At 39.4% G+C, this 10,857-nt stretch overlaps 1 protein-coding gene across 1 annotated transcript; it reads right to left on the bottom strand.

Moving 5' to 3' along the window:
* Window positions 1-6,141: 6,141 nt before the first annotated feature.
* Window positions 6,142-6,873, bottom strand: LOC132630430 (uncharacterized mitochondrial protein AtMg00240-like). Its single transcript, XM_060346001.1, has 2 exons — window positions 6,837-6,873; window positions 6,142-6,443 (listed from the first exon to the last, which is right to left on the bottom strand). The coding sequence occupies exons 1-2, from the start codon at window positions 6,871-6,873 to the stop codon at window positions 6,142-6,144; spliced, it is 339 nt and encodes a 112-aa protein (XP_060201984.1).
* Between the last annotated feature and the right edge of the window lie 3,984 nt (window positions 6,874-10,857).

Here is a 10,857-nt window from a genome sequence, read left to right on the forward strand (position 1 = left end):
ACCGAAAAAGCAAGCAAAGTATGGGTTAGAATAAACAAATGCATAAGTGAAGAAAAGACTTTTTTTCTCCTAAGTCGAGGCTTCATTAATTTTAACAAAAGGAATACAGACTGTGGTCCTGACTCGGATCAACATCGAGTCATTTCCATTTTTTAAAAATCACGAGGTAATTTAAAAGTGAAAATGGTGAGTAATCAGGCCTCAACCGATTCTCGCCGATTTCATAAAGCATTTAAACTCATCATTTTTCTACCAAAGAGCTAAGAGCGAGGTAGAGGTCCAATTGGATAGTTGCTCGCCCGGATTAGCATCTCCGATGACGGGCGCTTTAGTGCATTCTTCCAATATCACTAGGCAATATTCCTCCTTGAATAACATCCCTAACCCTTCCTCTAAGTCACCATCATCAGGCATGGGCATTCAGACTGAGAATGACTGGTACAGCCTCGGGATTGTCTTGCGAAGCTTTGCAGGACTTTTTTTTCTTTTGTTGGCTTCGCAGATCTCATCATCATTGGGAACATAACCCAAACCAAAAAAGAAAATTCTTTTGGGGAATTGGGACTGGCTCTATGATGTAATTTAGATCCCTTCCAACCCATTCTAGAGCATGGTGGAGGCAATCATCTTGTAGACCGCAGGCATGGGTACTAGCATGGAATCCTCTTTATAGGAAGCCCCTACTAGTTCCATAACGTAGAAATCTGTTCCTTTGGGAGTTTCTTCAATGACCGGTACAGAGTTGTTTGGGTAGTTATGGATGCTACCCTCCACATGAATCACAACTTATGGCCTTCCCATATAAACTTCATAGCCTAATGGAGCAATGATGGCCCGGCCTTAGCCATGTGAATCCATGGTCTTCTTAACAAAAGATTGTAGTTAGCAGTAATTTCCATGACTTGGAACTCGGTGGTGAACTATTTGGACACTGAGGTCCACTTGTTCGATGCGATCACGTTGGGCTCCATCAAACTCCCTTACATTCATGCGACTCTGGCGGATTTTTTCGACATCATACCTCAACTGGCTTAGGGTAGAATCAGGACAAATGTTGAGGCCCGCCCTATTATCGATCAACATTCGGGTCACGACCTTGTCACGAAACATGACTATGATATATAGTGCTTTGTTATGTATTGCACCCTCTTTGGGAAACTCTCCCTCGGTGAAGGTGATTTGATGTTCCCCTATGACGTAGAACACCATGTTAACCAGATTGTCGCTGCTTGTGCTTGCGAGGACATGAGCCTCGTCTAAAACTCTCATCAAAGCTTGACGGTATTAAGGGGAACTTAGTAGCAAGGCCAATACTGATATTTGCGCTGGCGTCTTCTTTAGATGCTCCATAATGGAGTATTCGTTTGGAAGAATTCATCGCCAGAAGTCTTCGGCCTCTCCTTCAATGATGGGCTTCCTTGACTTTCCTGTCTTTCTTGGTGCTCCTTGGGCCAATTCTTTGGGAGTATAAAATATTCTTGATGGAGTCATTCCATGGGCGACTACCGCTTGGACAACAAATTCTTTTCTTGGAGCTAACACCATTTCTTAGTACCTTGAATTGTGGGCGCTTCTGAATTATGAACGAGGCCAACGTCTGCTCAAGTGTTTTGATAGGGACTTGAGCTAATGGTTTGCATACCACTCAATCTTCCTCTCTTTCGATCATGTGAATACTATTATTGCCAAAGTTAGGCAACGGATTGGTATTCACATTTAGTGGTGCAGTTTGGAAATGATCTCTCTTTTGTCAATTGAGTCTTGTATTTTATGCTTTAAGTTAATACAGCCCTCGGTTCTGTGTCCATTTCCACTGGAATGATAAGCACACTTTTGATCAAGTCGGAAGAATCGACTCCCAGGGTTGACGACCTTTGGCGGGATCATCTGGATTAGACTAGCAGCACTTAATGTTTCAAATCGCTTGGTTCGTGTTTCCATCAGTGGAGTGAACACCTGAGGAGGTTTATTCTCAAAGTTAGGACGTGGAAAATTATATGTATTTGGGGGAGGTTGGTTTTGGTAGTTCATTGACTGGTTGTTCTGTGAGGCTCTGCAAGTAGGTGCGGGAGTTTGGTAATTTGGCTGTGGAGCTTGGTAATTCGGGGTAGGCGTTTGGTAATTTGTCTGTGGAGTTTTGTAATTTAGTAGTGGTGTTTGGAAATTGGGTTGTGCATAATAGCCAAGTACAAGGTTGTATGGCACAGGAAAGTTGGCGCTTGGGGGTGGTGATTGCTAAACTTCGAGGGGAGATTGTAGCTCCTCTCGATTTTTAGGCTTTGGGCTAGGGGCATGGGAGACATTTTCCACGTCCTTATTTTTCTTATTAACGAGCCCCATAGTGCTTTGACTGGTGGCTTTGCTAGCCACACTGATGATTCTTCCAGTCTTGAGACCATCCTCTATAGCCTCCATTTTTACCAATTCGGAGAATGGCCGCCCAGACGTGGATAGCATCCGGTCATAGAAATTTGTCTCTTGCGACCGGATAAAGACGGAAACTTATTTCTCTTCCCTCATTAGCGGTTGCACTCGGGTGGCTCCACCTTCTTACATATTCCTGATAGTTCCTGGTGGACTTTTGCTTGACCTTTTCTAGGTAGTACCGATCAGGTACGGTCTAAACATTGAATCAGAATCTCTCCATGAAGGATTCCGTCAGGTCTTCCTAAGTGGTTGATCGACCCATGTCGTGTGCGGCGAACTATTCAGCGGCTTCTCCAGTCAAGCTTCGGCTAAATAGAATCATGATGAGTGTTTGATTCTTCTTCACATCGACCAATTGGTCACAGTAAGATTGCAAGTGGGCCTTGTAATTTCCCGTTCCGTTGAACATTTTGAATTTGGACACCATAAAGCCATCAAGCAAATCCAAATACGGATGCATACAGAGATCATCATATCTTAGACCAGTCACCTTATTAGTGGCTCTTGTGGATCGTTCAGGCATTTCTGCCACTTTGCGTTATATTTCTTTATCGCGTTTGTCTTGTTCGGTTCTCCAGGACTTTTCCATCTCCTCGTAGTGATCGAGCTCATGGTGTTCAGGGGAAAAGGCATTTAGGGTGACAGGAGTGTGGAAGGAAACTGTTGGATGTACGGTGTGGCTTTTAGGCATGTGGGTGGTTTATGAAGTTGGTAGAGTAGCGGCCCCTGGGTGGATAGCAGGGTTGGTGTGAGTGGGTTGTGATGCCTGGTACGATGGCACAGAATGGGTAGTTTCGGGGATTTTTTCACACCCCGAACCATGGCCTGGGCGTAACACTACACTCGGTGCCTTACTGCATATGACCGAGTGAACCACATGGCTTGCTGAATCAACATAGGGCATAAACATGAGCGGAATGTAACTCAAACATAATGAGGCTGAATAAACATGAGATGTCATAATAGTAAATAAAATAGCAGATTAAAACGTGAATACGGATTGTCATAAATACTGAGCCAAAGATGGCTATACGACTTTGAATATCTGACATAACATGACTGACTAGTCTATAAAACCTCTGACATGAGTCTGACTGTAAAGAGTTTACCGAGACAAGGCCCCCGGCATACCTTTACTGCATAACTAAAAAAACATAAATAATATAAAAACCCCGAATGAGATGGGCCTTACCAATAGCTGATACGTAGTCCTGTAAATCTGCATCGTGAAATGCAAGCCCCCGGCGGGCAAATAAAAGGAATGTTAGTACACTTGAATTGTATTGGTTTGTAAAGCAACTGAATAAAGTAAAGCATGGCATATGAAATAATAGAACTAAAACTGAAACTGTAATCTGAACATGAACATGAATATCATCTGACATGAATATGTATATATAACATGAGTAAAATATTCTAAGTCAGTATAGATATCTGTGAGAGAGCATTAGTATAACCGACATGTGACCACCATGTAAGAACATGGTGTTTGATCTCTGCTCGACCAGCTAAGCCATCCTATACCTTGCTGGGGGGCAAGACATGAACATGAACATGAACATGAACATGAATGGATCCAATAACCACAATGGATAAACATGAAGTTATCGTCCTAACTGGGTAGAGCGATCCTTATCCTACGCTGGTATACGTAGTTTCAGGTTATCCGAGCCTTCTCGGTAATCTGTGCAACTCCCAAAACATGAACATGGATATAGTTGGCTACTAGCCCAAGAATTATATAACTTGCTTGTAAACATGATTCTTGCTTGTATTACAACATAAAGATAATATATAATATAACTTGTATGAAAACATGGCAAACATGTAGAAGTTCATGAAAATCAACATAAAAGTTCATATCATGCATTTAAGAACCCATGGAATGCAAAGTATGGGTTTTCATGGATTACGGACAAATTCTCGATAACCAAAAGGGAATATTGAGAACCCAATAACGAAATATTAAAGCAAACATGGTATATCATGGTACATGTACCTAGGGTTATAACAAACATGTCTAAAACCCTAGTTTTGGTGAAACCTTGTATAATCATGGAAGAACGTGGCGTGAGTAAGAACAATAAGGTTCCCACACATAGATAGAAACTCTACATACCTAGTAATACTCCAAACGCGTAGTAAAGGTCCGAACTTTGAAGAAAAATCCCAAAGCCTTAAATCTTGAATTCCTTAAATGGCTTTTTTGAAAACCCTAGGTTAACAATGATGAATTCTTGTTTAGGAATCATAGGTACACATTAGAATTGACTTGGAATGCATAAAATTGGCTTACCTTAATGTATTTCAATGGAAGGAAGAGAAGACTTTGTCCTAGGGCTTAAAGAATGAAAAGTGAAACATAAAACTAAACCCACGTATTTATATTCTGGCCGAGGCGGGTGAAGTAAGAAATGTGTCAATATTTTTGGGACAAACTATTAAGGAAAGGAAGACAATCTTTTTGGGGCGGAGAGAGTATATACACAAAAGGATACAAAAAAGAGAGGAGAAACACACAAAGCAGAAAACATATAGAGAACATGGAGAGAGCACAAAAATTAGAAGAAAAAAAACTCCTGCAACATTTGAAAAAGACAAGCCACCCTTCGTTGCTCACCTTTTTCACCATATAAACTCCATGAAAGAAGCATAAGATCCTCATAAACCACCAGAAACACACCTCAAAAAAACGTCCAAACAACTACCAGTATTCGCAAGGTCATGCGAATTCCTTTTGAGGTCTGGCTAGAGTCGTAATCGTCTTTGGTTTTGGTTTCCATTACATATGGTTGGATTCTTAAGTCATTGTTTTGATTCTCATAATGTGATTCTTTCCATTTTATAAATAATACTACGTAAAGCATTTTAAAATTTACGAAAAAATAAGCAGTCTCTCGTGTCCATTATCTTCAGTTTTCATTTTTATATTGACATGAGAGTTAAATGTTTAGTAACATGAGAAATGAGATAAAATTGAGCTCAGATTGAAGCTTAATGGTGGTTTTAGTTTAAGATGAAAATTGGCAACAATAGAGGATTGAAAACGAGAAGATGAAATGTGAGAAATGAAAGCTTAGCCTTTCTTCTTCATTGAATTGAAGTATATATAAGACTACAAAATATCTAGTTGGAGTAACTGCATTGTGCCAACGGGGCATAGCTGGCCCACTCTCTAACTAACTACAACTAACACCCTAATGACCGACTTAACTACTTTTGACTTCGTTTGATTAGACTCGACTGAACTGATACAAACTAAGCTAATAAAAACTAAGTTGAACTAATACAAGTATATTATATTGCATAAATAATAAAGCATCTTAATAACCCCCCTCAAGTTGGAAGTGTGGAGAACACTACCAGCTTGTGAAGAACTGCAGCATGTTTAACCCCTGTCAATGCTTTGGTAAGAACATCAGTCAACCGCTCATTTGTAGAGATATGATGTAGATCAATAAGGCCCTCTTGAAGTTTGTCACTCACATAATGGAAACCAACCTCTATTTGCTTTGTTCCTTCGTGAAAAATTGGGTTCCTAGCAATGTGCAAAGCAGACTGACTGTCACAAAACACTGAGATTGGAATAGAGTGTGGCACTATGAGTTCATCAAATAGCCTATTGAGCCATACCAGTTCACTCACCACTTTCCTCAGTGATCTATACTCTGCCTTAGCTGAGGATAGTGACATTGTTTCCTACTTCTTGGACTTTCAGCTGATGGGACTTGCTCCTAATAGCACCAAATAGCCACTCACTGATCTTCTGGAATCAAGGCAAGATGCCCAATCTGAATCACAGTATGCCCTAACAGTACAATCTGGATCTTGGGACATGAAAAGTCCTAGAGTAGGATCACCTTTTAGATACCTTATGAAATGAAAAACAGCTTTCATGTGAGTGTCTCTTGGTTCTTGCATGAATTGACTAAGGTGTTGGACCCCATATGCTATGTCCAATCTGGTGTTAGTGAGAAAGTTCAACTTCCCAACCAACCTCCTATATGCAGTAGGATCTTCAAGTAGCACACCTTATTTTGCTTTCAGTTTAACATTTGCATCAAGTGGAGAAGAAAAACTATGACAATTTAGACAGTTGTATTCCTTCAGGAGATCAAGGACAAACTTTCTTTGGTGATAAACCCATCATCCTTGTAGAGCATCTCTAGGCCTTAAAAATAGTGCAGCTTTCCTGAATCTTTGATTTTGAAAGTTTCATGGAGAAAGGTCTTCAACTGAAGAATTTCAAGTTGATTTGTCCCTGTAAGCAGAACATCATCAACGTATAAAGCTACAAACACCACTTAATCATCTTTCCTTTTGTAGAATAGAGAGTAATCATTCAAAGAATGTTTGTATCGTCTTGAGTATAAGGCCTCGGTCAATATGGCATACCATTGCCTACTTACCTGCTTCAACCCATACAATGACTTGTTTAACTTGCATACTAAACTAGAATTTTGCACCACCAAACCCTGAGGTACTTGCATAAATACCTCTTCATATAAGTCACCATGCAGAAATGCATTATTTACATCCAACTGATAAATATCCTATTCTTTCGTTACTGCTATGGCTATCAATGATCTAACAGTGGCCATTTTAATGACAGGTGAAAAGGTCTCTGTATAATCAACACCCTGTTGCTGAGTGTATCCTTTAACAACCAACCTAGCTTTAAACCTTTCTATGCTCCCATCTGCCTTGTGTTTCACTTTATATACCCATTTACATCCAATGACCTGCTTATGTGATAGTAAGGGGAATAAATCCCAAGTATTATGTGCATATAATGCCACAAACTCCACTGTCATGGCCTTCTGCCATGCAGGAATAACTGCAGCCTCTTCATAAGAATTTGGCGCATTATCATGGCACACATTCTCAACCCATTTCTAACTATCACAGACTATAACATCAAGTGTGACATGGTGTTTTAGGGAGAAGTTCTTACAACAGTGCCATGGCAATACTAGTAGAGGTGAATTGAGAAATGGCAATACCACAAATGGAATGGTGAACTTTGCAGGTATAGCTGTTTGCTCTAGTAAAATTCTTTCATTACTGCTATGGCTATCAATGCTCTAATAGTGGTCATTTTAATGACAGGTGTCAAGGTCTCTGTATAATCAACACCCTGCTGCTGAGTGTATCCTTTGACAACCAACCTAGCTTTAAACTTTTCTATGCTCCCATCTGCCTTGTGTTTCACTTTATATACCCATTTGTATCCAATGGCCAGCTTATGTGATGGTAAGAGGACTAAATCCCAAGTATTATTTGCATATAATGCCTCAACCTCCTATGCCATGGCCTTCTGCCAAGCAGGATTAACTGCAGCCTCTTCATAAGAATTTGGCTCATTATCATGGCACACATTCTCAACCAATTTCTAACTATCATGGACTATAACATCAAGTGTGACATGGTGTTTTAAGGAAAACAAGGCATTTAGGGAAAAGTTGTTTTGGTTTGGTTTGGTTTGAGTGTGGGCAAGGAGTGAATATAGTCTTTGAGGTGGGATGGTATACTGTGTTTTCAATGAGATGTCCTAGTTGGTCTAGCTACTTGAAGTTGTTGAGCTGGCTCTATCAAATATGAGGGAGATGTATTAGTTAACTCAGTTACAGGTATGGGGTTATTCCTAATGGTAACAGAATCATTCATGGGTAAAGAGTGTATAGGCTCAAGTGATTCAGTGTTGGAAATATCATTTAGAATACTATCACCATTACTTACAACAGGAAAAGTCTCTCTAGTAGACATAGCAGTAGAAGAAAAATCAAAAATGTCATGTGAAATGGTAGAAATAATATCAGAGAAATCAGAAACAGTAAATGGAGAAACACTTTCATGGAAAATAACATCTCTAGAAACATGTATCTTCTTTGCTGTCAGAATGAGGACTTTGTATCCCTTGGATCCAAAAGGGTATCCAACAGAAACATGAGGTGTGGTTCTTGGATCCAGTTTGTCTCCTAGATTCATTGGCAATGTAGGGTAGCATAAGCATCCAAAGGTTCTTAGGGTTATGTAATCTGGTTTTCTTTGTGATAGTATCTCATAAGGACATTTATTGTTCAGGTAAGTGGTTGGTAATCTATTGATGATATGTGTTTCTATGAGAATACATTCTCCCTAGTATTTGGTAGGAATTTTAGAGTAAAATAAAATTGCCCTGGCAGTTTCCAACAAGTACTTGTGTTTTCTTTCCACCACACCATTTTGTTATAGTGTGTCAACTTCTTTGGTGAATAATTCCTTTAGTTTGGAAGAAAATGATGGCCTCATTATTGACAAATTCTAAGTCACTGTCAGATCTTATGGTCTTGACTTTGTTTTCAAATTAGTTTTCAACAAGGTTAATGAATGCTTTGACACTCTGCAAGGCATTTCTCTTGCATGTCAGAAGTTGAGCCCAAGTGGACCTTCTATAATCATCCACTATGGTAAGGAAGTACTTGAAATTATCGTGTGTGGGAACATGGTAAGGTCCCCACAAGTCAATGTGCAAAAGGTCTAAGATGTGGCTGCTTGGACTGGTCCTTTGGGGAAATGGTAGTCTAGTTTATCTTGCCATTGGACAAATGGGACATTCAAAATATTTCTTGGAAGAGAAAGTTGTTGGTATTGTGAACATACGCCTCATTTTCCCAAAGGGCACATGTCCCAGACTGTTATGCCACAATGCATCAATAAATTTTTTAGATGTGGAAGAAGACAAGGAACAAGAATTTAAAGATGAAGAAATGTGCACTTTATTCATAGCATTTACAACAGATTTTGACTCAGATTTACAATGCACTTTAATGGAAGCATTAAAACCACTAGCATCTTCAAACACAGTGGTACTAGAAGCAAAATTGAAAACACTAGGACTAGAAGTAGAACTACCATCAGCAGTTGACTTCAAACACTGAGAGCATAGGAGATACAACCCATCCTCCACCTCACCAACTTTATTGTCAGTGAAGGATATAATGCCTTTAAGGCAAGAAGTCCGACAATGGACTGAAATGAGATTGTATTTAAAAGAAGGGACAAATAAGACACTGTATAGTATGATTTCAGAAGTCAAGAACACATTTCCAATTTCTGTCACTTTCACCCTATATCCATTAGGTAATGTGATAAGTATAGGATATGGTAAAGTCTGATGTTAGAAAAGTGTGTTTTTCTAAAGGTCATGTGGTTTGAATTACCTGAATCTATAATCCATGCATCATTAACTGATCTTGAACATGTACATGAGAACTTACCAAAATCAATAGAAAGAATTTTACTAGAGCAAACAGGTATACCTGCAAAGTTCACCATTCCAGTTGTGGTATTGTCATTGCTTGATTCACCTCCATTAGTATTGCCATGGACTGTTGTAAGAATTTCACAAGTTGATCACATTGCTCCTTTGTGAGAGTTACACCTGATGTGTTGTTGCCAGATTGATTATCAGCAGAAGGCCCACACACATTGTTGGCAACTCTTTTTCCCTTATAATCAGAATTGCCTCTATTGTTCCTGTAGTTGTTTTGGCCTTGATTTTGGAACTAGAAGTTTCTGTGATTCTGAAGTTAATGTTTGTGTTTTTGGCAGGATAACCATGCAACTTGAAGCACTTGTCTTTTGTATGACCTAGTTTATTGCAATACTCACATATGATCCTTGTTCTGCTTGAACTAGGCCCATAGCTTGGTGCATAATTTGTCCTGAAGTTGTTGTGATTGCCATTTCCATTTCCTCCTGCTTGTGAAGAGCTTGCATTGACTGAAGCTGAAACTGATGCATTGACATTTAGTGATATAGAACCAGTGTACAATTGGTTATTAGGCCTAATCTCTCTTTGCTTCTCATCTTGAATGAGGATGAAGAAAGCTTGGGCAAGAGACGGTAAAGGATTCATCATGAGAATGCTGCCTTTAACAGTTGTATAGACTTCATTCAAGCCCATCTGGAATTGGACTAATCTTTTGTCCTGCTCCACTTTCTGCATACTTTCCTTGGCACCACAAGTGAAATTACAACTACATTGAGCCTTGGTATTCAGATTATTTATCTCCTCCCATAACTTTTTCATTTTAGTGTAATAGCCAGTCACATCTAAACTACCCTATGACAAGTTGTTAATTTCTCTCTGAATATTATACAACTTAGCACCATTTTTCTGATCATATCTGTCCTTTAACTCATTCCAAAGTTCCACAGCATCACTCACATACTCTACACTATCAGCTATCTCTTTCCCTAATGAATTCATGATCTATTTGGTGACCATATCATCACATCTTTCCTATAGCCTATATTTTGGTGAAAAGATCTGGCTTCTTACATTCTCCGTTAACAAAACCTAACTTATTTTTCACTGATAATGACCTCAAAACTCCTCTTCTCCAAGACCTAAAACCAGTACCATTGAAAATGTTTGGCACCAGC

The sequence above is a fragment of the Lycium barbarum genome, chromosome 3, assembly GCF_019175385.1.
Source record: "Lycium barbarum isolate Lr01 chromosome 3, ASM1917538v2, whole genome shotgun sequence".
Lineage (NCBI taxonomy): Eukaryota > Viridiplantae > Streptophyta > Magnoliopsida > Solanales > Solanaceae > Lycium > Lycium barbarum.